Source organism: Calliopsis andreniformis, chromosome 10 (assembly GCF_051401765.1).
Source record: "Calliopsis andreniformis isolate RMS-2024a chromosome 10, iyCalAndr_principal, whole genome shotgun sequence".
NCBI lineage: Eukaryota > Metazoa > Arthropoda > Insecta > Hymenoptera > Andrenidae > Calliopsis > Calliopsis andreniformis.
The window spans coordinates 20,792,778-20,818,982 of record NC_135071.1 but is presented as its reverse complement, the minus strand read 5'-3'; the positions used below and the strand labels follow the sequence as shown (position 1 = coordinate 20,818,982).

At 36.8% G+C, this 26,205-nt stretch overlaps 7 protein-coding genes across 9 annotated transcripts; 2 read left to right on the top strand and 5 right to left on the bottom strand.

The window, feature by feature from the left end:
* Positions 1 to 5,740: 5,740 nt before the first annotated feature.
* Positions 5,741 to 8,722, bottom strand: Gnmt (Glycine N-methyltransferase). The gene is made up of 5 exons (XM_076388028.1): positions 8,590 to 8,722; positions 7,327 to 7,663; positions 6,401 to 6,536; positions 6,206 to 6,326; positions 5,741 to 6,040 (listed from the first exon to the last, which is right to left on the bottom strand). The coding sequence occupies exons 2-5, from the start codon at positions 7,658 to 7,660 to the stop codon at positions 5,747 to 5,749; spliced, it is 885 nt and encodes a 294-aa protein (XP_076244143.1). The 5' UTR covers positions 7,661 to 7,663; positions 8,590 to 8,722; the 3' UTR covers positions 5,741 to 5,746.
* Positions 8,723 to 9,086: 364 nt separating this feature from the next.
* On the bottom strand, positions 9,087 to 12,007 carry LOC143184461 (zinc finger protein 706). Of its 2 annotated transcripts, XM_076386708.1 has the most exons (4): positions 11,766 to 12,007; positions 11,497 to 11,593; positions 11,054 to 11,198; positions 9,087 to 10,940 (listed from the first exon to the last, which is right to left on the bottom strand). In XM_076386708.1, the coding sequence occupies exons 3-4, from the start codon at positions 11,195 to 11,197 to the stop codon at positions 10,851 to 10,853; spliced, it is 234 nt and encodes a 77-aa protein (XP_076242823.1). In that variant the 5' UTR covers position 11,198; positions 11,497 to 11,593; positions 11,766 to 12,007; the 3' UTR covers positions 9,087 to 10,850. The 2 variants fall into 2 exon arrangements, with proteins under 2 accessions (XP_076242823.1, XP_076242822.1); XM_076386707.1 differs by lacking the exon at positions 11,497 to 11,593 and having other exon boundaries at positions 11,766 to 11,999.
* A 537-nt stretch (positions 12,008 to 12,544) lies between these two features.
* Alphasnap (Alpha-soluble NSF attachment protein) lies at positions 12,545 to 16,458 on the bottom strand. The gene is made up of 5 exons (XM_076387256.1): positions 16,271 to 16,458; positions 15,527 to 15,723; positions 15,189 to 15,454; positions 14,938 to 15,111; positions 12,545 to 14,822 (listed from the first exon to the last, which is right to left on the bottom strand). The coding sequence occupies exons 1-5, from the start codon at positions 16,357 to 16,359 to the stop codon at positions 14,673 to 14,675; spliced, it is 876 nt and encodes a 291-aa protein (XP_076243371.1). The 5' UTR covers positions 16,360 to 16,458; the 3' UTR covers positions 12,545 to 14,672.
* A 379-nt stretch (positions 16,459 to 16,837) lies between these two features.
* On the top strand, positions 16,838 to 18,824 carry Hdm (meiosis specific with OB domains hold'em). Its single transcript, XM_076387354.1, has 8 exons — positions 16,838 to 16,958; positions 17,047 to 17,178; positions 17,257 to 17,525; positions 17,608 to 17,830; positions 17,906 to 18,022; positions 18,110 to 18,269; positions 18,344 to 18,551; positions 18,633 to 18,824. The coding sequence occupies exons 1-8, from the start codon at positions 16,838 to 16,840 to the stop codon at positions 18,822 to 18,824; spliced, it is 1,422 nt and encodes a 473-aa protein (XP_076243469.1).
* A 264-nt stretch (positions 18,825 to 19,088) lies between these two features.
* Positions 19,089 to 20,715, top strand: LOC143185219 (uncharacterized). Its single transcript, XM_076388024.1, has 6 exons — positions 19,089 to 19,436; positions 19,518 to 19,730; positions 19,804 to 19,985; positions 20,061 to 20,253; positions 20,338 to 20,509; positions 20,583 to 20,715. Exons 1-6 carry the CDS (start codon positions 19,191 to 19,193, stop codon positions 20,681 to 20,683), a joined length of 1,107 nt encoding a protein of 368 aa, XP_076244139.1. The 5' UTR covers positions 19,089 to 19,190; the 3' UTR covers positions 20,684 to 20,715.
* Positions 20,716 to 20,770: 55 nt separating this feature from the next.
* On the bottom strand, positions 20,771 to 22,114 carry LOC143185222 (uncharacterized). Its single transcript, XM_076388029.1, has 5 exons — positions 21,738 to 22,114; positions 21,431 to 21,645; positions 21,273 to 21,345; positions 21,111 to 21,197; positions 20,771 to 21,007 (listed from the first exon to the last, which is right to left on the bottom strand). The coding sequence occupies exons 1-5, from the start codon at positions 21,965 to 21,967 to the stop codon at positions 20,821 to 20,823; spliced, it is 792 nt and encodes a 263-aa protein (XP_076244144.1). The 5' UTR covers positions 21,968 to 22,114; the 3' UTR covers positions 20,771 to 20,820.
* A 966-nt stretch (positions 22,115 to 23,080) lies between these two features.
* Positions 23,081 to 26,035, bottom strand: LOC143185220 (uncharacterized). Of its 2 annotated transcripts, none has more exons than XM_076388025.1 (6): positions 25,896 to 26,035; positions 25,139 to 25,363; positions 24,861 to 25,036; positions 24,551 to 24,709; positions 23,915 to 24,263; positions 23,081 to 23,618 (listed from the first exon to the last, which is right to left on the bottom strand). In XM_076388025.1, exons 2-6 carry the CDS (start codon positions 25,329 to 25,331, stop codon positions 23,458 to 23,460), a joined length of 1,038 nt encoding a protein of 345 aa, XP_076244140.1. In that variant the 5' UTR covers positions 25,332 to 25,363; positions 25,896 to 26,035; the 3' UTR covers positions 23,081 to 23,457. The 2 variants fall into 2 exon arrangements, with proteins under 2 accessions (XP_076244140.1, XP_076244141.1); XM_076388026.1 differs by lacking the exon at positions 25,896 to 26,035 and adding an exon at positions 25,696 to 25,754.
* Between the last annotated feature and the right edge of the window lie 170 nt (positions 26,036 to 26,205).

Genomic DNA, 26,205 nt, shown 5'->3' with positions numbered 1-26,205 from the left:
TCATGTTCTACGCAATGTACACAAACATACACACATACACTTGTACATGTAAACCGTAGATTTACACGCATCTTAGGGGATACCAATTAGACTCGTCAAGGGGCGTGGTAGATTTTAAGCAACAAGCCAAATTATACCTGAAAGACGAAAAGGAGGAACAATTGGAAAATCGTGAATAGAAAGTTATAGGCCAATAAGCAGGAGGTCAAAGGGAAGGGTCTCGTTTTATTTTGGAGACTGGGGGAGGGGGGAAGAGTGCAGGCTCCAGAATTCAATGTCAGTCGAATTCCGTTGCTCAAGGAGAAAGGTAGCAGGACGCGTTATCGGATCGCTCGTCATCCTTTCGCTGTCGTAGCTAACCGACGACCGGTTTTTCGTGATTTTCGAAGAGAAATTCGTAACTACACGAAAAACGTTCAATTAGTTTTCGACCGTTCGGATCAACTGTAATTGAACCGCGTGTGATCGGAATCGGTCTATACTGTCTGAAGAACTCCACCGACGAAAGTTGTTAGTGTTGTGCACTTCGAAGAAGGATCCTGATGAGGTTGCCCCTAGGAAGACTGTTGCGTCAGGTTCACCAGTTTCAATTATTTCATTCCTTCACGCTCAGCATTTAAAGGATACGAAGACGGTGACATCCATTAAAAAAAAATAGGTATGATACTCAATAGTCTCTACACTTTGGATTCTTCATATTCTTTAAAGTGAATCGAAGCTCCCCAAAGTTTCCCTAGGGGACATCCTCGTGTCCCTTTTTTTGTAAAAAAGCTATCTCTTGTCAGAAAGTATTCTCTCTGATATCGGCGAAGAGAGACGAAGTCTAGCGTGACTCGACGATTATTATCTCGAACGTCTCGAAAATCGGATGACGATTCGATCGGAAATCGAAGAAGAACCGAAGACGTACAAGAATAGGTCAGCCTTATTTTTCTAAACGCATCAACCGGTGCTTATTCATCGAATCGAGAGACGCTCGAGGTGGTAATGCGCGTCGAGTTGATTCACCTGACAAATTATTGTTAAAGTCAATTTGGTCGCGCCTCGAGGGGTTGCATTCTGCTTCGTGCACGCGCTCTAGAGCTCGCCGAACCTCCGTTCCGTTTCGAGCGTGGTTCACAGCCGATGTGTACGCGACTTCGACGGGAAAAAGGGGATGTTAGCCGCTCTACGATCCCCGATAACTTTGTTACGTTGCGCGAAGATGACCTAATCCCGCGTACACGACGTTCACCGAAGCCGAACAGCAATATTAGGTGTATATATATCTTGTAACTACACGTGTATATATATATAGGTATATATACAGATATATACATACATGCATATACACATACATATATTGGTATGCGACTATATCGGCGCATGCACCCGTGGCAGCGCGTTTACATCAATCGTCGGTTCTCCACCGACTCTTCCGCTTCCGGTGCAGCCTCCAGCGCGCAGGACGTGCCGAGGAGAGGGAGAACCGCGGAGGAACGGTTTGATTCGCGATTCGCGAGGCTAAACGACGAGTCCGTCTTGTTTTTTCCTTAATTGCCTTTTCAACGCACCGCCTCAAGGGAGAGAAACCTTTTGAAACTAATCCTCGAAGGACAATCAAAGATGGAAAGTACTGATCTCGCGTTAATAGGATTCGATCAAGCGATCGATCGGCTAAGGCTTAGGTGTATTTCGTTAGCTTAAGAGCTGGGCCACCGCGGCGGAAAACCAAGGACAGCTTCGACCAAATCGTTTTCAATAAAGCGAACACAATCTGACGATGAGATGAGGGGGGATGGACAAAAATTTCAGACTTTTGCGCGCTCGTGTACTAAGCACTACCTGGGGACTCGAAGAAAAAAGATAAATTGGGGAATTTCTTTTAGAAGAAGATACGCGTGAAAATCGAACAAAATGTTTCCCTATAAAAAACGGAACGTATGAATTTATTAATCCTTCGTAAAGAAGTTCATGGATCACTGTATCTTGTTCGAAAAAAGGTTCCTCAATTTCTATTCTTTCTTCGGGCTCCAGGCAAATACAACGCCCCAAAAGCAAAACCACCCCGAGCAGAGTGTCACCTGTCTGACCGATTTTTTGTAGCACTTTTATAGCCATCGAGTTTCTATTCCGACCGCTTTGAAGAATTCGTTCGCGAATCGAAGCTTGAGCCGCGAACCCGAACTTTCGTAAACTCGAACGCAAAGAAAAGGCGAGAAGGAAAGAGGCAAACGCGCTGACAGGGACACATATGTGTGTAAATACTATAAATATTGTAGGAGTAAAGAAGAAAGATTGCGCGTGATAACGAGCGAGTGAGAGATAGAGAAGAATGAGTGTGCCTACGCAAAGATACATAGTTCTAATTTTATGTTACGCAAGAAGACAGAGAGAGCGGAGGAAAAAACCAGATGAATTATCGAACAGTTACAAAGACTTTGTTAATTAGATTTTAGCGGCGGAGACGATATAGCTGGCTCTATCGTAGTTTCTATTCTTAACGATCGTGCGGGAGTTTAAACCACGTTGTTGAAACGTTTTTTCTAGCAGCTCAAAAAAAAAACAAGCCACCACCGCGCGCGTCGGTCGACTTGCGGTTCCAAGCCTTTGTCGCGTTCGAGGAGAACCTTTGATCCTTCGTCGTGGGAAGAACTTGGAATCGCAAAGAGATCCTTTGGTCCGATTCGCTGCCCAAGAGCTTCTTCTTTCGCGAGCGTTTCTTCGTCCCATCGAAGCGACTCGATGATCGCGATGCGCTCCACGCGAGAAAGCAAGCAAAGTCCCTTGGACTTTCTTAAGAATATCAAAAACGGCGGGGGTGAAATAGGAGAGGATGCGTGGGAGCGATCGATCGGAAGTCGAAAGGTGGACGAGGAACTTCAAATGCAACGACTATACTGTTCGCGCTTCCTATCGATAAACGGTGGTCTACACGTACACGTAAACGTAAACATATACATACACGTACACACAAACACGCTCGAAGATGCACGAAGCATTTAACATTTCGGTCGGCGAAAAACTCGAAACTAGGACCGCTCGATAGTCGACAGACTATCGCTCGTTGTCGACATCGCGTGATAGCGTGAGAGAAGAGAGACGCGAGAAGGGGGATAACACATGTGATATTACGATTTTTTATATCAGCTACTTTGCAATAACGAATTGTCGGCATATTTAAACGGAGAGCGTCGCGACACGGGTCGTCGTCCTTGACTTATCGATACGCGTCGCTGGACACGAACAAATTATCGTAACATCTGCACCTTGCGAGGGCTTCGCTCGTTTTTCTGATCCTTCGATCGTTCCTCGGACGTTTTTCTGGCTCATTCGCGACTGCCCTTTTGTCCAGGCGAGAAACGAGCGGACCACTCTCCAGTCACCTTCATTTTCCTCTATTGTACATCGAATCTTCATTGGTACACGCGTTTTGCATGCTTTCAACCAATCAGTTCCCTCCAAAAGCAACGGACAAACTTTTCGATTGTACAAAGTTTTCTTTTCTCGTGATCGCTGCCGATTTTCTAGCCACGTTCCTTTCTGTTCTTTACCTACTTTTTCTCTTGCATTTTTCTTTTTTTTTTTAACGAGAACAAGATCGTTAAAAAACTAAAGTCGAGGAGAACACTGTTAGCAAAATTCACAAACGTTTCACAAAGCTAACGATGCAGGAAAAAGAAACGAAAGTGGGATGGTTTTTTCCAATGTACACGTTCTGACGACGACAGTGATCGCTGCGACGATCGAAGAAGCCGTGATCGTACCGAATTTTTTGTGCGAATAGTTAAGAAAGTCTACAGTAGCTATCTCGAGCGAAATAACAAAGAAATAAAGCAAAAGGTGTATATATATATATATATATATGTATATATATATACATACAAGATATATGTATATATATATGTATATACATATTATTCTTAATAATATGATTAGAACGGGGAAGGGAGCGAGGGGGAAATTTTTGCTATAACTACACTTCGTCCATTTTTCTATATGGGCAATTCGTTGCACTGTAATCAGTCCTCGGCCTTGTAAATTCTGTCCTTGTCATTTCCAGAAACGCTGTTCGATCATCGAGCGCCGCGGAGGATCGGTTTCTACCACGATATCTCGTTGAAAACGAAACGCCCCTTTTAATACTCGAAAGAAGCGTGGACCTTGCCCTTTCGTCGTCCTATCAGCCGATCTCCTATATCCTCCTACTCCCTCTCCCTCGTTGGATTCCCCTAAATTTGAAAAGGGATTCGGAGATCCTCCCAAATCCTCCTAACGGCACTCGAGGATCGGCGAAAGTCGACGCGAGCCAGCGAATGAAACGCGACGAATCAAAAAGGTCCTACGCGTGATCTTCGCCGCGTTGTTGCTCTCTTGTTGTTATGTTTTCCTTCAGTTCGAGCGACCGTCGACGACCGAATCGATTCGCCGATTTACGTGCAGGTCACGACCGTGTCAGTCCGCGAGGACTCGAACAGCCTCCGAAGAGGAAGACCCTCTGTTGCGATTGTGCCTCGGCTTCGCGACCTGCAGAGAGAGTACGGTTTTTATTCGCTATAGACTCGTCACTCGACAAGCTTATACAGTGTAAGATACGCGCAGAACGATTCGTACTAGTTTCATTGGGTACTTCAGAGGAGTGAGAGCGATTTGAGGAAAAAGTGTGAAGGTTCTAAATGGAGGAGCGAATTTCTAGTTGTTTGACTAAAGCATGTTTTATTTTATGAGACACAGTGGCACCGATTTGTTGTTTCATGAAACCCCTTGTAATCTAAAAAGGGGGTGTCCCATTGTAGCTTTTCCTAGGTAAACTTCGAACGATCTTAAGTGACCTTGCATAAGTTTGAAAGATTAAAGTGTCCTAAGTCAATGACTTGACTCACTCCTTCACTTGGAGTGAGCTTCTTAAATAAAAGTTTCATCTGAATAGAAGTAGTTAATTGAAAGATAATGGGACACCCAGTAGATGAGCGTTGCTTCCGTGACAAATGCCGAGGCACAGTTATGTTGAATTATAGCATAGAATTAAGCGTCAATCGTAAAAAGCAAAGGAGTGGTCCTCTGCTGGAGAAAATTTTGATTTTTCATGCGATTTTACGTTGTTAGTCTTCCCAATTTGTTTTCGAATCAAGCGAGACAGCAAACCAGAACGATGAAAGAGCGTCACGAATCGTCGTCAACGACCGCTCACAAAATAAAAAAAGAAAAGTATCGTCGACAAATGAAATTGTAGCATCGAACGAAGCCTGGCTAGAATACTCAAAAGAAAGCTGCTTTCGAACTTATAATAAAAGAGAATTGAAACTTCAACGCATAATGTTTCTATGTGTGACTGTGCGTGTGCAGTGGGTCAGACCTTTAAGGACGCTTTCATTTCACAAACATTTTTATTGTCTTCGTTTCAGTGTCAAACAGTTAAACTTAAGAACAATCACCGCGATCATGAGTAGACATACGACCGCGCAGAGATAAATAAACCATAAGAGAACACAAAAAAGTTGCGAAACTTGTCAATACAAAAAAATTATCACATCGCACATAAATAACTTATAACACAAAAAAAAATAAAAAGAAAGCACGTCTACGCTGACATAAACAGAGCAAAAAAGGGTAAATATACAAGGTATATCGTATAGGGGTAAGCAATAGAAGGAAACACCATTGGTAGAGATCGATCGAAGGCTCTGATCTTTTCCAATCGAACTGGAATGCCCAAAGAAAAGAACCGACGGCAAACGCGATATCGGTTCCTCGAAACTTTCTATTCTTAAACAGGTTTCTCCATCACATGGATGTAGAATCCTGGATTCTTGACATCCTCGAGGGATTTAAAGTCCCCGTAGATGGTGTGCTTGGCTCTATAGTGGAATGCCTCGTCCAACATATCCGTGAACACGTTCAATCGATGGGGATAGTAGGAGAGCCTAAATTCACTGATGTGCTCTTGCTCGTCGTCGCTTTCATCAGTCTCATCCACGGTAATAATGTAATCCAGAGTGACAATTGCTGGCTTACCGGAAACGAATAACACAGATGCCTTGATGTTCGTCGTGCGTTGGCTCTGAAATCGTGTACATATGTTCAGATATATTATTTAATTTTTTTTTTTCAGTTTCTTTATTCGTAAAATTATATATATTAGAAATTTATATTATAGTATAACTAGAATAAATTTGAAGAACTATAACGTACAGGTAAGCAAACTATAAACCATCGTGATACTCACGTTATAATATATGCACTTTGACGGTATGTTCCCAGTTTCGATGATATAATCATAATTCCTATGATCGATTAACAATAATCCACCAGGTTTGACACAGTGCTCAAAATTTAACAGAGCCTGCCTGTAAATAGCAACAGAGAGCATTGTTATAGAAAAAAATAATAACTTTTGGAGATAGTTTAAAAATCGCAGCACCTTTGCTCTCGTTGATCGCCGAATGTATCTGGCATGTGAGCGAAGCTGTTTCCCAAACAAATTACTGCATCGAAGCCATCTCCAATTAAATTACGAATATCCTTCGATAAAGTTAACCAATTCGCCTCTTCAATCACTATAAAGAAACAAAAAGAAATTTTCCTTATCTGCATTAAACAACTTTATCATAAATACTCAAATTTGATAAGTAATTACAAGGTAGAGGATCTCGTCTCTAGAAAAACGGTATAATTAATCATGACCATTTAACGATATCTATAAACTAAATCAATTATTCGGATTTATTTTTTCCAAATTTTTTCAAGAAAGGGCCCCGGTCCTTGTTCATACGCCCCTGTAGTTTTAGTTCAACATTTCGCCGTAAGATGGCTCTAGTGTTCCTGTTTCAAAGCTAGAAGCGCAAATAGAAATAAATCGCAAACTATTTTTGAAATCTAATAAGCATAGTGTGAATTGAAACTTTGATTTAGTAAAGCATTGCCCCTTAAAGAAGAGTAATCATCATGCTGGTAATATAGAATAATATTTGTTTTTTCTTTACAAGTTGAATAAACTAACTTACGATAAGACTACTATTTTCGTAACGTCACCAAGATATTATTCTGAAGCGTGACAAGTGATAAGTGACACCAGTTTCGTAGTAACATAAAAGAAATACAGAAACATTCCCGTATGGTCTTTATCGGACGAAAGTTAAAAAACGATTTTGTTACATTTCTCGCGTTAAGATAAAGTGAGATGCGCGCGGGCTTTTAGTCGTGCAAAATACAATACACGTTTGATTTCGTAACATTGTTTGCGCTTCTGCGCTTATTTGTTGAATAATTTCGTCATTTTCCTCAAAGGAAAAGAACTCGTATTTTCTTCCAATCTTGCATTTCTTCGATATTAGTTGAAATACTTACCCCACTTATCGAAAGCCTCCTCCTTCCGACGTTCCCATCTCGCTTTCAAAGCATATTTAAGCATTTTGTCCGATGCGTCGACGCTAACCACTTCGAAGCCCTCTTCTAGAAGCATTACTGAATCCACGCCTGTACCACAGGCTACATCCAGAATCCTATGGCATCCTTTTTCTCTTAGCAGACCTACTAGGAAATCCCGATAATTTTGCGTCCTTTGTTTCTTGTCGCCAATGAACAACTCCCACACTTTGGCAGCTCTTCCATCCGCATACTGATCGCGAACACCCTCCGCAGCGGTTCCGAGAGATCGGGTACGAAATACCGAATCCATCATTTCCTGTCCAAACGACAATGTATTTGGGTTCAAAATCAGTCCTGACTGTAGTCTAAGTGGACCATTCATTAGGTTAGATTTCGAACTTAAGTTTAATCTTAAGGAAATTAAGTTTAATACTGTAGTTGAAACAAATGATTGAGATACACTGCTTTAAATGAAAATAAGAAATCGATTTCTTATGTATGTGATGAGCGTTCCATCATCACGCTTTATTTAATGACCTCAGGAGGAAATTCAATAACACTATCGCTTCCCCCTTTCAGATCGAACAACTTTGCGCAAACAACTTTCTTGTATCATTGGTTACCTAAAAAATCATGGGCTGTATACATGTCTACTGGATGTAAGTACATATATATTTATTTTTTCGCTCGATAACTAAATATTTGTATTAACGCGAAATTCGGCAGTTCGATACAAATATTTACGATTAATTTTCTAGCAATCTACATTAATGCCTACAATAACGCTTGAACAATTACCCATTGCAAAGTTCAAGTCGAAATCACTTTTATAAAAAAATTCTGTTATTCCTTATTCATAGAAAAATATAAGAACATTGTTTTTAAGTGCACCATGCCTATCAGAAAAAACCTAGTTTCGATTTTAATATTCATTTGTTTATATTTTCATCTAGTATTAAATGATCAGCAAATATTCGTGATTAGATTAGGATAAATTTATTACGAAATTCTAAACAGCAAAAAAGTGACGAGTCATTAACATAACGTAATGGTTTGGTGAGGATACGTGTTGCATCAGATTAGTCGTCATCTGTGACATATTTTTTTCGGACAAATATTCGAATTCCCAAATCTTTTTACGAATTCATTCATTTTTAGCACGAACAAAACTTGTTTGGTAAACAAATTTTTATCGAATATATGCAAACGAATTGTGTTAAAAATATATTTTGCTATAGGTACCTGTTGATTGAGCACTGTGTAGTTTCGTAGTTTGTTTCCCAATAAACTAACCGTTAAAAATATTGCAAAAAGTGACAATAATTACTGAGAAGAACAATTAATCATAGCATAGATTAGTAATACGGAAAATCACTTAATTTCTCTTGAGCTAAAAAACAGAATCACGAATTATACGATGAAAACATCGGGAACGTTTATGCATAGAGCGACGAATCGAAACTGAAGTAGCATGCGGCTTCCATGTGTATATGTAGGCTGATGTTCTTCGCTGCATGATGTAATTTTCTTCCCGCGTAAAATAATGTCCAAGAAGTGAAAAGTAAGCAAAGTATGACGTTTTTCTTAATCAACGCCACGTGATGTTACTATCGCCATATGGTATTTTTGCTTATTTTTTACCATTCCAATTTACACCTCCAATTTTTAATAATTTATCAAGTGCTATCATAACGTGATAATGGGTTGTATAAAATAAAATTCTTCAAAGAAAATGATAATCATGAATCACTTTAATCGAATAATAACAGTCACAATTTATGGTGTAAAATTCTATAATTACAGTATCAGAACATGTTACATAGTGCATATACTTATTTCTAAACAAAACATATACTAAGAGTTCTTGCAAACCTCATCAGTATTGAATACTGATCATGTATTTGTAGCATGAACTTTGCGAATTCTTCAAGTATGCCTTAAGACATAATATACATTGCAATATTTATAGCTATAATAGAATAACAGGTTTTTCGCTAAATACTACCTTAGATCATATTCTGTAACGTGCTATCAAAAAGTTTTTTTCAGTGCATAAAAGCAAATGTACAATGCAATAATACAATATACATTATAAAATAAATTTACAGAAGAATGAGAACAGTTGATTAAATTAATTATTCTCAGTATAAAAGAGCAAACAAATAATTAATTACCGAACTTCTCAATTCTATTATTCAATGATTCAATGGGAAAAGAATTAAAGTACAAGAAAAATTTCTGATCAAACACATAGAGATAGATAAATTTTATACGTAATATAACATTTCAGTCATATAATATTCTTATTCAGTACAACAATTGGCAAAAATATTGTAAAATGGCAGTTTCTCGTTTTTTGTAAGTCTCTTATATTATCATTTGCAATTTTTCAATATTTGAAAACTGCATAATTAGAATGAAATGCATTCTATCTAACTTTCAATATGAAACTTCAGAAGGAATGCAGTTATTTCCATAATCGAAGGATACTATACAAAAAACAATTCCTATATTCTTTTACACTGTTATATTATTCTTTACTTTGTTCATATTTGCATGGATGTATTTTCCTTGTATATGGAAAACAAGATGCTTCGATGTTCTTTTACTGTCCATGACATTAAAGTACATACAATTACAATAAGTACCGGAAAACCAACCATCAAATTGAATTCATTCAATTAGGAAGAAGTTGAGAACTATTTCACGCTTAGGTGAGCCTTCACTCGAATCGTTTGTTCAACGTGAAACTAACAACACACGGTAAAAATGATAAGACTGTGACAGATGAGTCATTTGTCATTGAAAACTTGAAGTTCTGCATTTTACATTTTACATTTTGACAAATACAGACTAATTTAACCTATTTCTAACTATGGATACTATACAATTAATTTACAAAGAATTTAAAATCGTGTACAATTAGAAATAGAATAAGATTGACAAACGTGACAACAAGCATTGAATTAGTATTATAAATGACTCCATAGTCACAGTGTCCTTGTCGCTTTGGCATGTCAGCGTCAAGTACACGTGGCTGAAAGGTCGGTCGCGCTAAGAAAATTGTATAAATCTGAGATCGATCATTCAGGATGAAAAGTGATCACTAATCCGAGGAGAACTGTATTTGAAATCATTTTTGCTAAATCGATTAACTTTATTTCTTGGCAATGTACATATTCTATTATTTTTATGCGTATGTGGAAACTTAGTGATTATGAATTAGATTATTAGATGAAGAATACCGAACATCTTTGGGAAAAAATTAAATTTTTATCGCAAGAGTAATTCGTCAATGGTGTCACAATAATTTCAGATTGTGCACAAAAATCCATGTCACGGTTGTGCAATAGCTCATGTTAAATACTAACAACGTTTAATTTAATTTCTTACTTTAGACTATGTCATAATCAGTTAAACGCTGAACTATATCACTTTTGTCATTTGAAGTAATTTCCTTTGCTTCATCCTCCTTCTCCATACCATTAAGAGAGATCACACTCTCATATATTCTTTAAGTCTTCTGGTAACTCATTTTTAGGATGTTTATTCTCAAAGTGTTGCTTATAGGTCTTTGGATCTGGCATTTGTGCCTGTTAACATTAACAGATATATACATTATTTCCAGTTGTACAAATAATGATCTTGGTGAATTGATAAGCTAAACTTAATTATTTCTATTTAATTATAGAGATTAGATATCTACCTTGCAAATTGTGCAGACATGTACTAAAGCTTTTTGTGCTGCCTTCTTCTGATCATTGGCACTATGACCCTGTTGTTTCTTTACTTTTGCAGCTTTTTCTGCTGCCTTAGCTTGTGATTGAATCCTCTGTTGTCCACGGGCCATTCTAAAAGAATATCTCTATTATTCTACCAAACACTTTAAAAAAATATTTATTGCAAGATTAGAAACAATCAAATTATATTGTAAAAAGAAAAAGAATATTCAAAAAAGAAAGGGTCTGGATAGAAATCCATTATCTTTATTAAGCGTCAACATGCATGTTTCCTGTTATTTTATTAGATAATTTTTGAATGTCATTGTTATCAAAATTATAGAATTATCAATGACAGAACAGTATAATGGATTTTTTCCTGATACTCCAAATATTACTCCAAAAATCGTTGTAAGTCTGTACGATGCACCTTCGCTCATCTACGAAGACTCCGTTCCTTTCTCTTTAACAGACTATTATTACGTACTTTCTCTTCTGCCGAGATTACTCCGCGACCCATACCCAACCTACAAAATAGGTGACCGATGTGCCAAAGATCGCTCGACGCATCATGATGTATCGCATTGTTATCGAGGACGCGTCGAGTAAAATACAAATGCGAGTATTTTGCTCTCAGAATGTAACAAATCGTAACGCATGAAGGGATGAAAGAAAAGATTTCCGAAAGAGATAGCTCACCTGTCTGAGGATGAACGTGTTCAAACCCAAAATTTTGGTTGCCACCTCGATGATCCGGGGCTCGATTTTCCTCGGTCACGAGTCGATCAATTTTATTTGTTTGATATTACGTCGTGTGGTCGAGAATCGGCGAGAAAAAGTTCGCAGAGAAGGCGAAACAAAGTCAAAACATGCAATGCTCACGGCACATCTGTCGAAACGAGAGGTCTTCGATCAGCCGCATGTGAAGTACTGCCGTTCGAACGAAAATCGCATCATGTGTCAAATAAAAAGAAAGAGAGATCAGGACATGTATGTAGGAGTTTGTACGATCGCGATTGATCACTACGGGATTTCCTTATTTCGGGCCTACGTTTATCTAACAGCCTTGAACTCCTTGCATGCTGAAATTGTTTTTAATCGATATTTAAGTATTGAAGCGTTCAGGTTCAGTGACCGCATTCTTCTATCACGAGAGGCGTAGTGTGTCTATATATTCTTGTAACATATTTTCTTCCAATGAGAAAGGCTTCTTTCTCGTGGCTCTTGTGCGCCATTGGTCGGAATTTTTCCTACATTTTATAGATCTTTGATCTATTGTTTGGGGGATACGAATTTTGTAGTAGATTGATCGGAATTTGATTATGTTTCAAAAGTAATGACTACAAATGTCGATTTAAAATGTAGGTTTCCATAGTTTCTTAATTCTCATTCTTATGGCGGGAATTCTGTTCGAAGTTCAGAAGACTTCCAGTTTTCGCAGTAAACTGAAAAAATGAATATTCATGATACACCAAATATGGATTTGTATCCAATTGTTTTTATTTACAAAGTAAGTCTATCATAGTATGCTCGGTCGATAATATGCAATACAGTACAAGGAAAATTACAACCATTTCTCCTATGTTGATCCTGCATATTTGAATTTCGTTTAAAAAAAATTATGCATGCTTCGAACGAGTAATTCAATGCGTAAAATTTCATCGTATTGTCTACTCCACTACCATGTTATAGCTTAAAGAACGTGTACAGTGTTAAATTATTTTATTAGATAGGTGAGACACATTATAAAATGATTACCAGTGTCTAGATATATTCTTTGCTGCGACTAGATATTGCCTTTATTATTCTCAATAACGGGGTCGTAGCTTTTCAAGCATATCATCATTACCATTAATGAATCTATTATGTGGTGCTACGAATTTTCTTCGAACTCAAAGCGTTATCGTAGCCATTATGGCCTTCATGCACATAAAAGTTGTCCCGATTATTTGATGTAATTATTTTAATCATAAATTGAAAAATGAAATATATACAATATACCAACGTACTTATTCGTAAGTAGTAAATCAACATCCTTAAAACAAAACCGAATTTTATCATTACGTTTCCAGAGTATCCACTTGTATTATACGTTTGCACTGATTTTTTGTTATCCCAAAAAAATTCTTATTGCTAACACAGTTTCAGATGAAAGAAAATAAGTACATTTTGAGATATTTGATCGTAATAAAATACAGAGTATTATAATGCGTGCGGACCAACTCATAATTCATTCAGTTTCACACTGACTCATAAATAAGATTGAAAAAATTGCACATGCTAGATAACAAATAATTATTTGCCAGTTAAAAAGTTATTGCACAAGTACAATATATAAATCTATACAGAACTTATTAAAAGTAAAAGATTGCGCGATATAGACGCTTCACCTTATATTATATATTTAATTCCAGTAATCCTTTTGGTAGGAATAAAACGATTTAACATTTGTATAATCATCAGCTTTTTACAATGAAATAATAATCTATAAACTATACGCATTAAACACTGCATCTCTTTTTTTATGCTCTTCTGCATGCAATATTAAATCTATTTCTGTTTAATGAGATACTTTTATACATATGTATATATATATATATATATATACGGAAATTCAAACAATTCGATTCGTTTTAAATTAACATCAAATAAATTAAATTTTTTTACAACGCATTTATGTTTGTTGATCTATAATATACACACACTATTTCAAATCTACTTCTAAGTATATAAATATACATGAATAAAAACAATTTTTAACAAGAGAAAAACAAACAAGTGTATTTTAATTAAAATAAGAACAACAGCAATTTAAGCAAAATACAACTGTACTGTAGTTAAATGCATATTACGATCACAAATACCTAAAATTTATCAATATGATTAAATATATGAATAAATTTTCAAAAAAGAAAAAAAGAAAACTTTATATGAATTGGAAATATGTTAGTTTCAGAAGACAATATGCACATTGCATTTATAATTCTGATACTCTGGCAGTGTAAAGATATTTATCTTGTTGCCACACCTCCAGAAAAAATTGTATAGAAAATAATAACAGATTATACTGTAATTTCTGAATTAACATTACCTACAATTGTTCCTTCTGTACTCACATAATATATTAACAATTGGTCACTTAAAACTGCACCACATCTACTCAAGTTATAAAATCTATACAAATCAATAGCTATCATTTTTCGGTAATTTATTGCGTTTATATCCATCGAAATTAAAGTGCCTAAACTCTATGATTTTGTAGCAAGCTATAGTATGAATATTAACAGAGTTTCAATAGTATTTAGTATACTTATTCGTATGCCCTGTATATCGGCATAATTGAAATGAACTAGTTAAGAATCGTAGAATATTCGAAGTTTGTTCTTTATACTCTTCGATGATGATATTCTATGAATATACAATAACTTAATTGATGAACGCGAAGTAGTTGCCAAGAGTACAAGGAGATGTTATGAAAAATATATTTGGGTATAAAAACAAAACTACTTTACAACGTCCACTGAAAGCAGGATATGACTTAAAAGAGAATACATATAGAATTAGATTAATAATCATCGACAGAAAAGAGTACGAAGAATAAACCGATCAGCGTAAATCTGGATTATCGTTAACCTGCTTTTTAATACGTAACAATACTGTTGTATACCACTGATCCAGTCGTGAAATTGAATCGTATTCTTTTACCGCTTCTGTAAAACCTTCGAGATGTTGTTCTTCAAGATGCTCTATCAATGTCTGAAATAAAAACCTCCATTATACCAAAATGTAATGCGAGATTACCTTTAGTGAATCAACATATTTAACCAATGTCTGGTCTAGTCAATGGTAAAAAGATATTTCTGCTCTGTACCTTTATTAATTTACACTCTCTAGAATCTTGGAATGCAGGATATTGATCCTGGTAACGTTCAATTGCATGTTGTGCATTTAATACATCTACACATAAATGACACAGTGCTGCACGAAAGAAGTACTCCTTTGCACTATATTTTAGTAATGAACTTTCTAAAGATGCAGAAGCAACCTACAAAAAACCCAAAAACAAACTTTTATAAGTTCACATTCTCGAGCCAAATATACAAGTAATATAATTTGAGTTACCTGCTCATAAATTTGAATAGCTTTTTCATAATTTTCAAGTTGCGCAGCATATTGTGCAACTTTCAAAAGACACTTATTAGCAGATGAATTGCTCTCTTCTCCATGAAAATAGTCAGCAGCTTGTTCATAATGATGAATTGCCCTCTCAAGATCAACAGCTTCACTTTCATACATTTCAGCTATGCTTTGATGGTGTTTAGCAGCCATTGTAAAGCGACCCATGTCAGTATAAATTTCAATTGCTTTTAACAAGCAACTAATTGCCTCTACAAATAAGCCAAACCCATTAAAATTGATTTTCTAGTAGTCCAAATCAAAGGCTACGAACATAATTATACCATTTATATTAGTTTTCTTAAAACAAGTAGCAGCATCCACATAATTGGTAGCTGCATCATGACGGCTGCCTGCCTTTGCATGTAACTCTGCTGTTTCATAAAAAGCACTTCCAGCAGAGCTCCATTTTTTTGCCATTTTGAACATATGTGCTGCACGTTGATAACATTCTATGGCTTCTTCAACTTTTGACGATCCACTGTAACATAAAAAGTAATGGATGCCAAAAATCAAAATTTCTCAGTTTCAAATTTTCTACTTGTATTCTTGAAGAAATTCTTTTAAAAATATGTCCAAAAAATGATCTGTGTCAGCTTATGATTCTTGTTACATTATTTTCTTTCTCTACACAAGATGACTCATCCAAAGTTTTCACCAATAATAGAAACAAAGATTGTGAAACACATAGGAATGCAAGATAGTGGTAAATACCACATAATTATTGGTTTGTCAAAAATTAATGTTCTCGTGATTCCATACGATGCATCTTAATTTAGTTTTGACACGATATATCGTGACTGAATGGCAACTGCTACATATACAGATATGCGCATGTAAGCGTGTACGAATTAACAATGTGTCAGATGAAGACAAAAATATCTTCAAGATACAACTATTGTTTTAAAGAATACGAAAAGGGTGACACCAATCCATAGACATAATAGATGAAAGTAAACAACGCGAAAGAAGATATGAAAGATGAAGAGTATCGGACGAGTTCAAGCAAATCGATGTAGTAAACTTACCCAAACAGAGAACCGAAGAAACCCTTCGAATTCAACTTCTTCTCAGCTTCGGCCAGCAATTGCATTGCCTTCTGTTCACTGTCAGCCATCGTTGCCGAGAATCGTAACACGTAAAAATTCGAAAAGCTCCTCAAATCATAAAACTCGCACGAAAGTTCACCTCCTACGAACCAACGTCACTAAGTCAATGAAAGTGAATCCAAGTGCCATTCGTTGCAGGACTGCCAACATGATAACGTGCAGTTCAACTTAAGCCTCCTTTACAACAATGCTTTCAAATATTAATTATCAATGATCAGTTGTTTATTTGCGCCTTGAAATTATTTTGATTATTAAGAGGAAAACTATCTGATTTATTTCCAGCGTTTCTTATAAGTTTACATCTCGTAATAGGAAGAATTGAATAAAGTATGCTGAAATTTCAAATGACTGGTCGCAATTTGAATGTGGTTGGCAGCAGTAGCGCGAAAACTCCTTTTGTACGTACTTCTTCGAAGATTGGAACGTGTAAAGTTTACAGTGTTCTCTATTCGAACAAAACTTCGTTCTATCGTTCAGATTAAAAGAATGTCAGGTGTTCAGAGGCAGGAATTGGAGTCTTTACAACCTGGCACGCAAAACGCTCTTATCATAGGCGTAATTATAAATAGCTTCAATATGAAAACGATCGATGCCACAAGAACGAGATGTACTTTCCCTTTTGAAACAAATTGTTCAATAGGAACCGGTATCCTAACAAATAATAAATAAGTAAAGCATTCGATTGTTGATTTCAGTTAATTATGGGGAACGAGGCGTATGGACGTTCACGTTACGTGATTCTGAAAGAGACACCATAAACGTGACCGTATGGGGTAGCGTACAGTTTGTAAAGAAATTATTTTCGAACTTTCCTATTGGTAGCGTGGGTTTGTATTGCATTCAAAATTAAATAACGTACAGTTTTAAATTTTGAAATGATATATCCTTCGAAATATGACTTACAGTGGAAGTGATTAATCCAAAAGTGATCGAGCGTCACGCTGATGACAGGAACGAACCCTTCGTTCCATCTGTGTCCAGTTCATGTAGCCTAACAGTGAACGAAGGCAATGCGCTAATACAATTGCATGACACACCAGCACGTGGAAAATATGAACCATTGCTGAAGCTGCCAGTTAAAAGCTTAACAGGACTGCGAAGTCTGAACAGCATTTTTGAAAACCTGGAAGCGCTACGCGATCAATATATCGACGTGTTGGTCGTAGTCACTTTTGTAGGTTCCTAGGGTTGAATCTCAGAATTCTTCTTTCCTAAATTGTAATCACGTTCATCTGACACAGATCGATACTCGACAGGTCAGCGATATTCGTAACGTAATAACACGGGACGGTAGGAGCATAAGATTCCGTAAATTCGAAGCAGCAGATGGATCAACTGATGAGGTAGCCTCTATGGTTCTTTGGGAAGATCAGTGGATTCAGAGAGCTGCATTTTGGGAACCAAACCGAACCGCGCTTTTTTTATCGGACGCCCGGGTCATTTATGATAAATTCAGGAAACAAACTGTTTTATCTATAGGTCCTACAGTTAGTTAAACACTTTCTCTTATGAAATAGAGAATGATTATAAAGATTTGCGATTATAAATTTACAGTTAGGAAAACTTTGATAACCGAGAACCCTAACGTACCACAAACGACGATTGTGAGAAATTCCATTCAACGTTACGATCCTGACGTGAAGTCTGAAGACGCCTTTGCTGTACCAAATCGTAAGAATGAGGTCAAATTACGATTAGCGAATTCATTGAGCTTTATAAAAAAAATCATTTCCTTCATTGTTTCATTTTATTCGTTAGCGGACACAATTACTACTGTAATGACCGTACAAGATATCTCGAACAAGTTAAAAAAGAAGACAAAACAGGGAGAGAGAATTCAATTTGCCACGATTTTGAAAGCCTACGTGATGGATATAAACGTAGATAGCACGAGTCCTGGAACAATAACCACTAGATGGTTCATTTTTCTTCTATTTCGATTGCAGTAGACATTTGAATTTTTTCCAAACATTTATCTTTGACATTTCGTAGCGCATTATGCAAGAAAATCGTTCTTGACGGTCAAGATTCTTGCATGAATCTTGAATGCCCTTCTGGTAATGGAACTCGCGTACCTCTGAACACAGTAAGTCTCAATCTGAAAGTAAACTTGAAAGATGACACAGGATATCTTATCGGCTGTCGATTATCCGGGGATGCAGCCGAACGTGTTCTTAATTGCACAGCTAAAGAATTTCAGGTTTTTGAAGACAATCTTATGAACTATATAGTGCGTTAAACATGACCGTCTTAAAACTAGACTTTCCACGACCTTCTTCAGGCAATGTTACTTCCTCAACGCGAAGACCTAAAATGGAAATACGCGTTGGAGAAATGCGACATTCGATTACATGTACTCGGTCCAACATCCGCCTTTCCCAGTGCCGTGTACAACATTCTATCGATTTCTCGAAACGAAGATGAGGATAATACGGAATCACTGGATGAACTTATTAATATGAACACATACTGATCATTTTGCTGCTAAGAACTATGAATTATTACATTTTAAAACATTCAATAATTTTCTGTTCATGTTAATTTATGAGACATATCTTGTATAACTTTGATGAAAAAGGAATTAAATTATTAAGCTACGTTTATACATTACTGTGATTGATTTGTGTATGAATACGGTGTAGCATTAGTTACATTTTACGTTAGGTGTAGTAGTATGCGGTTTAGCGCCACCTGAATGAAGTCAATTTGTGCATACACAGATCAGTGATTGTTTGGATCAGCTGATCGTAAACTCTTAATAAATGTAAAATAATTAATTATCTAGAAAAGTTATTTTTTAGATTTTTTATGAAAGCGAAAGCCTACTGAAAGAAAGAGAATGGAAATTAGTAATTCAATGACGACGGATACTGTCGAAATTATAAGAGACAATTTAAGAGAAATTGCCTCTAAAGAAAGAAAGGAGCATCGTACAAAAGTATTAAATAAAAATCGTGTGGCTTTAGGAAATATTGTTCCTGATTCATCTTTTACGACGGAATTTGTTATTAAGAAAGCTAAAGCGTTGAAAAATAAGTCGTTGTCTATTGAGGAATACAAGCAACTACAGAATGCTCTTATTCAGGTTATAAGTTTGAACCAAGTTTTGTCATTTTCTTTCTAAAGCAATATACTTAGTAAATATGTTAACTTTAACTTTCCACAGAGTGAAGAGAATGTCAATTCCTTTCTAAAAGTAGATCATATTTTATTTTCTTTAGTACGTGATTTTTCTGGTAATGATCCAGTTTTGCAGTTGTATGCCATTAACTGCTGTTGCAACATAGCACTTGGAAATAGTAAGGCTTGTACTTCATTAACCAAAAGTATAGCACCATATCTTATTACAGAATTGGAAAGTTTAAACTATCCTTTATTGGTAGGTTGTTAGAAAAAAATATAGAGTATAATATCTAAGTGGCTAATATAATTGACATCATTTTTATTATTAGGAAGTATGTATATGGACAATAGGAAATTTAGTTGCTGGAAGCAGTAAAGCTTTTGAAGTTCTTCATGCTCAAGACTGTTTAAAATATATTATATCCTTAATGCACGATTGTGATAACATCATTTTACCTTCAGTAGCATATTCTGCAATGCATTATATACACAGTGGCTGTGAATATATCCTGTAAGAATTACAATTTTTTATAATAATCTTCTTGAAAATTCTAAAGCATATTATTATTTATATGAACACTTTTAGAAAAGATAAACTGGTTGAACTTGTTAAAGCTACTACGGAAAGACAACTTTCATTTGAACATCCGTATTTTATTTGGTTGTTAGCTTTATTATCTTCAGAGAATCTCTGTATTTCATATTTACATAATGTAGTGCATTTGATAGTGGAGTATCTGTATCAAAATTTTAAAAATAACAGCAGTGCAGTAAAAGAGGTATATAATTAGTAACCATTTTATATTATATAAAATGTAAAATTTATATAAACTTTATGATAGTACTAAATTTTTTAATTTCAGATTACAGCATGTATAAGAGTATTGGCCAATACAATTTGCGAAACATCTGGACAATTAGCAAAATTTCTTTTAGAAAATCCAAAATATGAGAAATCAGAGTTAAAAGCATTATTAAATACGTTACTTTCATGTCAGTATATGCATATTAGAAAAGAGACATTGTGGTTAATAGGTAGTTAAAAATACTTTATTGCTAAATTAAAAAGTTAACTGTACAGATGCAATATTGATATACATTTTTTTAGGTAATCTTTACAACCATACTTGTTTCGACATTAGAAAAATTATCCAAGACCTTATGCCACAGTTATTCCTAAAGGAAGCAGTTGTGTCTATAACACAGTAATATGTAAGAGAGAATACAGATTTAGGCTATACAGATACAATACATCTGTTGCAATATTTAGATATAGATATAAGTAACAATTTGTACAGCTTTTTAGTATAAAAATATTTTAAAATTGTCTAATGAAAAAGTTCATTTTAGTAATACATTTTAGCAGGAATAAATTGCCGTTTTAGACTTATGGTAGAACGGTCATCTTTTGGTAAATCTTCTATACAAGGCACTTTCACCAAATTAAAATATATGTGCCCCATGATATTTGCTGTTGGATGTTTTGTAGCCTTTAAACAGTTGTATAATGCCTCATCACAAATGCAGTGGGATCTGTAATAGGTGACATTAAAATGTATTTATTCTTACATAACAGTTTATATGGCACAGTGATAAGCAAAGGTATGGAAAAAATTATTGGATTTTAATGTCATACTTAGTATACAAAGAGTAGTTGGTAAGATTGTATCGCGTCTGTTGAGCTCGAATTTTAACGGGACAAAGATCGTGACTGCGACAGCATCTGAAAAGTACAAGGCAATATTAGTAATAGTCTTAAGAAATTATAAAAAAAAATACGATTATCGGTTTGACTGACCTATCAATTTCAGCTTCCTGGCCTAAGTCATGATAGTTTTCTGCTATATCTCCTGTACCGCACCATTTAGTACCTGCGACAGTAATACAAGTTATTCCGATTCTTTTATCTCAGTTTGCATGTAAGAGATGGAACTATTATTAATTTAAAATTTTCACCTGGCAGAATGCCTGAAAGAAGAGACAAGGAATTACCCACTACACGGGTACCTCTGCTTAAAGAATTCAACATCGAATTCGATAAAACATCGTGCTGTATTTTGTCTAACAGCTCACATTGTTGCATGAGCTTCGTTATCTCTTGAAAAGATACTAGTTGGGGGATCGTCACTGACGACAGATTTCTTAAGACTTCATTAGCTTCTTCTGGCTCGCTAAAATAATGCCAAAATTTTAATCAAATGGACTAGTTAGTAATAATTGCTAATAAGCAGAATTTGTTGTATGTTTAATGAGAAACACTTACTAGACTTCAATGAGATTGCAATTATGTAACTCATTGTTGGAATCGACGTCGACCACCGCGATTGTTTGATCATGGTAATAGACTGCCGTTATTTCACCTCTATCTGGAAGATTGATCCTGGGAGTAACGCCAGACAACCCCTTAAACGTAGTCTTAAAGAAAAGGGGCTGCTGCACACTGGTGGAACTTATCACCACCACCAGAAACAATGTCCATTCACAAAAGTACATGTCGTTTTCTTCAAATCACGACACAACAAAGAACAAGGGTGTTTTTTCTTACACTATTATGAGACACATGATATCCGCAATTTGGCGATTTCCATGCTGAAAACTGTTAGATGAATTCTCACGCCGAATCGAGGAAACTGTACCCAGGACTCATGCGCATGTCATAACGTTGATTCCGCCACAGAACGAGTGGTCCATTTCTAAGCTCTAATCGATTCCCATTGCCTTGAAGAATCGTCATCGAAGGATTTCATTCGCGATCCTCATTTATTCGAATGGTAATTTACTTACAGGTATGTCACTGCAAAAAGTGTGACTACTTTCGCAAATGTGTCCGTGATCGTAATTTCTCAGTGTGGTTTAAAAAACTGCAAGGACAAATGATACAACTCAGTCAACTATTTTCCAATTTCTTCAAACTCACAACATACTCATCCAGTTGCAATTTATTTTTCACAGAGAAGAAAGCGAAGAATATGGAAACAGAGAACACTACTTTTAGCAGAATAATCCTGCCTTCAAAAACATTAGAAATCTTCAAATGTTACTCATTCCAAGACATTATTCAGCTTAAAACGTGATCGTGTTAAATGTATAACGGGTAAACAATACATAACTCCGGACTATTTGTTTTTATCATTTTTGCTAATTAGTTCGATTGCTAAAACGGGGATAAACACACACTGCAATAACCACGAAGCGAGTTTGAGCATGCCACGAAAAGCTTCCGATTATTTACCACGTTTATGATATTCTTGCGAACAGCGCGGCTTGCACATCTATAATGCACGTTCTAGAGCTTGAACGCCAGTTAACACACTCGATCGAATCAGTGGTGAATTCGACCCATCGAAGTAATGCCTCGATCATAGTGGGACAACATAAACCAACACAGTCTTTCTCCCTACTATGACAATCATTTTCAATCTTCGATCGTACGAATGTACATTTCTTCTTCAGTTCCTTCTATTCTTTCTTGCTTTATCACGACATTGCGAGGTATTACTTGGCAGCCGGTAACATGCGTCGTACAGATATCGGGGAGACCCACATTCTCGAGGAGACTAGGCCGAAGAAAGTGGGACGAAGCAGTAGAGAATCATACGTCTAGTACCGACGCGACGTTACGTCTTCTTCTGGACCTCGAGGTGATGAAGAAAAGCAGAATGTAACTAATTCGGAACGGCTATAGATTGATGTATTCAAATCTCGGAACAAACCGAAACTGACGCCAATAACGTGAAAATTCGAGCCTAGTGACTCACTTATTGCTTTAAATTTTATTCATTACATAGATACGAGAAAAGTAGAAAAACAATTTGTCCTTCCACTTGTATCAGTACATTTGTTCTAGTTTAAAAGTTGTATCGCTTTGTAGCAGTAAGTCGAGCGAAACAGATACCTCTAATTTAGATATTTTGAGTAAGCATGTAGCGATAAGCTGGCAGGCTAAAGAAAATTTACGTTTCTTTTGCTTTGCGTCCGTGTCTTCAAGACTGGCTCGATTTTAAGGGCTGCTGTTCGTGAGACGAAGCGTTCGTCTTGGACGAAACGTTCACGGGATACTGATTTCCGATACGAGACGTGCTCAACGTGATGCTAATAGGCGTCGCATTCGAAAGTTGCTGCCGAACTGGACACTGGCGATAGCCTGGAGATGGAAAGACGCATGAATATTAAATAAGCTCGGTCAAAAAATGTCTCCAGCAGCTACTTAAACTTAACATCACCTCGTTAAACTCTCAACGATCAATAAAGAGCTATTAACAAGAAAGTACTAAGTTTCTGATTTATAAGACAAGGAAGTACCTTCAATTACAGAGCATAATTAATCATTCACGTTGAAGTGGAAAAGATCAGCGGGATAAAAATTTGGAGAAAAGGTTTTGACGTAACGATAATCACAAGCCATGATACTGAGAACAACTTTATTAAAAGATTCTTTACCAGCGTGATGGGGACCGGAACAATGGCAACAAATGGGATTGTTCCGAGGGCGTGGACAAAATTCGACGCTGTGCGGCTCTCCACATCGAACGCAACGAGGCAAGTGTCTACAATTTGCAGCCATATGCCAGAAGCCCTGACATCGATAACACTGGAGGACCCCATCTCCCGTTTGAAAATTGGCCGCTTCAAGAAAGTTACTGGTCATTCCTGGACCAGCTTGTAGCGATCCACCCGCACTTCCGGAACCTCCTCGCCACCAACGCTCCGGGATGGCGCTAAATCTGGCAGCGCCAAAAAAATCCAAGCCTTGACGCAACAGCAATTCGTAATGGCCCGCGTCTAGTACCTGAAGGAAATATGACATATAACAGGCATCTACACAGAACTATATGTATACGCAAAATCATGAGCATGCTATCATCATCAACTAATTCTCGAAGTATTTTCAAACTATTCAGTCAAGTGTAGCACACTTCCAGAGTTTAAATTCTGCATTCGAAAAGTATTACGTTCTTACTCCTTTCGAATTATGAAACACATTGCACAACATTAAGATCACAAGGCTTATAAGAAAAAGTTGCCTATTCGGTTTCTTTGGTTGATTTTATCTGTTTACAGCAAATGGACTGGTACCTCGACGCGAATGTATTGACGCCAGCGTTCGACGCTTCCTGTCGCGATTCCTTGCTTCGTCAGGGCTGAATTAATATCTTGTAGAGGAATGGCCCAGGGCACGTCACGCAGTAGAACCGCCTGCCGATAACGAGAGTCCTTTGCCGAGAACCGAGCTACCTAGCACAACCGGAAAGCACGTTTGAATGTTCTCTTCCTTTTGTTCACAGGATTACGGATAAAAATGGTGCGCTCATATGGTACGGAAATCAATTCGCACGCTGAATTCTTAATATTCGTTACGAACGTTAAAATGATTGGGACATGTTACTTGTACGGGTCCTTCGAATACACGCGCCAAATCCACGCGCAGCAAAAGCTTTTCTGCGTCAGCCTCACGTGCGAAAGCTGCGATCAAACCGCAGGGAGTTTCAGACACGTGCCATGCCGCCAAGGGATCGGACGCATTTATCACATCTTCTAAGTTCGAACGCAGCAGCTCGCCACCTGACATCATTTATTATTACATTTATTGTTTTCCGTGTGTCTACACGTAGTCGCTTATATAATCGAATTGATTTCTAAAGAAAGAAATAGGCAGTTTGCCACCTTGCGCCTCTTGCACTTGGCCTTGCGGACCAACGGCACGCGAAATGTAGAGGGAACACGTAAACTCTTCCTGACCGGAAACACATGTTTGAGAATCATCGCAGGTATCATCCGATGGCGCGTTTGACGTTGTAGTCAGGAGCTGCATTCCCTCTTCGGTCTTCTTATTCTCTTGAAGGGGTTCCTCCTCCATTCTGTGCACCTTGTGCACTGTCGAATGGATGCCTGGAAAAATAATTTAGTCATATACCTATTCGTTTGCAAAAACTGACTGGTATTATATTTCTTGAAAAATGTTTAATATTAGCGTAGACTTTAAAATTATAAAATTTGCTTATCGTACAAGGAACGCATAAACGCAAATTCAGTGCTTCAGAAGTAGTATACGTTGAAGCAAATCTACAAGCTGATTTTCGCGCGTTATTGACTCGTGTGCCACAATAACGAAACGCAAGGATCTATAATCTACTTCAGTGAGTCTCAAGGTTATAATTATTTGTCAATATGTAAATGCAAAATGATAGTGGGAAAATGTAAAAAATCACCAAGATTTATACATCTGTAAAATGTTTGCGTTTAACGTTGACTCAGGCCAGACAATCGAGATTTATCCGATCCACAATACCGACTGAAATCACAATTTGACATTCAATCTTTCATGATCGATTTCGTTTCCTTCCACTCGCGCGTGAAAACAAATTACTGTTCTCTAGCAATTCTGATTTGTGCCGGAAATTGTAGCGGCAGGTAGGATCACCTTAAACGTTTCCTCCACTCGTCTTATTTGCGGAAAAGGAAGCTTGGGCCGAAAAAGACATGGCCCAATGCTGGCGCCATTAATCGGCCTCTTACACGATCGCAACAATATCGACTCTCTTTTTTCTAAAGAGTGTGCATCTACCATTTCCTTCTCCACGCGAATGTTTTTTAGCCTAATCTAATTTCTGTTTTCTCCACATTATTCTCGTTATAATTGTGAAGTAAAGAGTGAAACAAAAAAGGGGAAAAATAGAGGATAAATTGGAGTTTGCGCGTCTGGCATGCTAGACAATTTTACTATCTCGTAA

Excerpts from the sequence above, each read along its gene's own strand:
- Gnmt (XM_076388028.1), bottom strand. The coding sequence starts at position 7,660 with ATGATGGATTCGGTATTTCGTACCCGATCTCTCGGAACCGCTGCGGAG. Across the intron at positions 6,327-6,400 it reads GGCGATCAACGAGAGCAAAG|GCAGGCTCTGTTAAATTTTG; the intron begins GTGCTGCGATTT and ends TGCTATTTACAG. Across the intron at positions 6,041-6,205 it reads CAAAGTGCATATATTATAAC|AGCCAACGCACGACGAACAT; the intron begins GTGAGTATCACG and ends ACACGATTTCAG.
- LOC143184461 (XM_076386708.1), bottom strand. The coding sequence starts at position 11,197 with ATGGCCCGTGGACAACAGAGGATTCAATCACAAGCTAAGGCAGCAGAA. Across the intron at positions 10,941-11,053 it reads ATGTCTGCACAATTTGCAAG|GCACAAATGCCAGATCCAAA; the intron begins GTAGATATCTAA and ends TAATGTTAACAG.
- Alphasnap (XM_076387256.1), bottom strand. The coding sequence starts at position 16,359 with ATGGCTGACAGTGAACAGAAGGCAATGCAATTGCTGGCCGAAGCTGAG. Across the intron at positions 15,724-16,270 it reads TTCTTCGGTTCTCTGTTTGG|TGGATCGTCAAAAGTTGAAG; the intron begins GTAAGTTTACTA and ends TTTATGTTACAG. Across the intron at positions 15,455-15,526 it reads TAAGAAAACTAATATAAATG|AGGCAATTAGTTGCTTGTTA; the intron begins GTATAATTATGT and ends GCTTATTTGTAG.
- Hdm (XM_076387354.1), top strand. The coding sequence starts at position 16,838 with ATGTCAGGTGTTCAGAGGCAGGAATTGGAGTCTTTACAACCTGGCACG. Across the intron at positions 17,179-17,256 it reads CTTTCCTATTGGTAGCGTGG|TGGAAGTGATTAATCCAAAA; the intron begins GTTTGTATTGCA and ends TATGACTTACAG. Across the intron at positions 18,552-18,632 it reads GCACAGCTAAAGAATTTCAG|GCAATGTTACTTCCTCAACG; the intron begins GTTTTTGAAGAC and ends GACCTTCTTCAG.
- LOC143185219 (XM_076388024.1), top strand. The coding sequence starts at position 19,191 with ATGGAAATTAGTAATTCAATGACGACGGATACTGTCGAAATTATAAGA. Across the intron at positions 19,731-19,803 it reads GTTTAAACTATCCTTTATTG|GAAGTATGTATATGGACAAT; the intron begins GTAGGTTGTTAG and ends TTTTATTATTAG. Across the intron at positions 20,254-20,337 it reads ACAGCAGTGCAGTAAAAGAG|ATTACAGCATGTATAAGAGT; the intron begins GTATATAATTAG and ends TTTTAATTTCAG.
- LOC143185222 (XM_076388029.1), bottom strand. The coding sequence starts at position 21,967 with ATGTACTTTTGTGAATGGACATTGTTTCTGGTGGTGGTGATAAGTTCC. Across the intron at positions 21,346-21,430 it reads TCTTTCAGGCATTCTGCCAG|GTACTAAATGGTGCGGTACA; the intron begins GTGAAAATTTTA and ends TTACTGTCGCAG. Across the intron at positions 21,008-21,110 it reads AACTACTCTTTGTATACTAA|ATCCCACTGCATTTGTGATG; the intron begins GTATGACATTAA and ends CACCTATTACAG.
- LOC143185220 (XM_076388025.1), bottom strand. The coding sequence starts at position 25,331 with ATGGAGGAGGAACCCCTTCAAGAGAATAAGAAGACCGAAGAGGGAATG. Across the intron at positions 25,037-25,138 it reads CCAAGTGCAAGAGGCGCAAG|GTGGCGAGCTGCTGCGTTCG; the intron begins GTGGCAAACTGC and ends AAATGATGTCAG. Across the intron at positions 24,710-24,860 it reads TATTCGAAGGACCCGTACAA|GTAGCTCGGTTCTCGGCAAA; the intron begins GTAACATGTCCC and ends CGGTTGTGCTAG.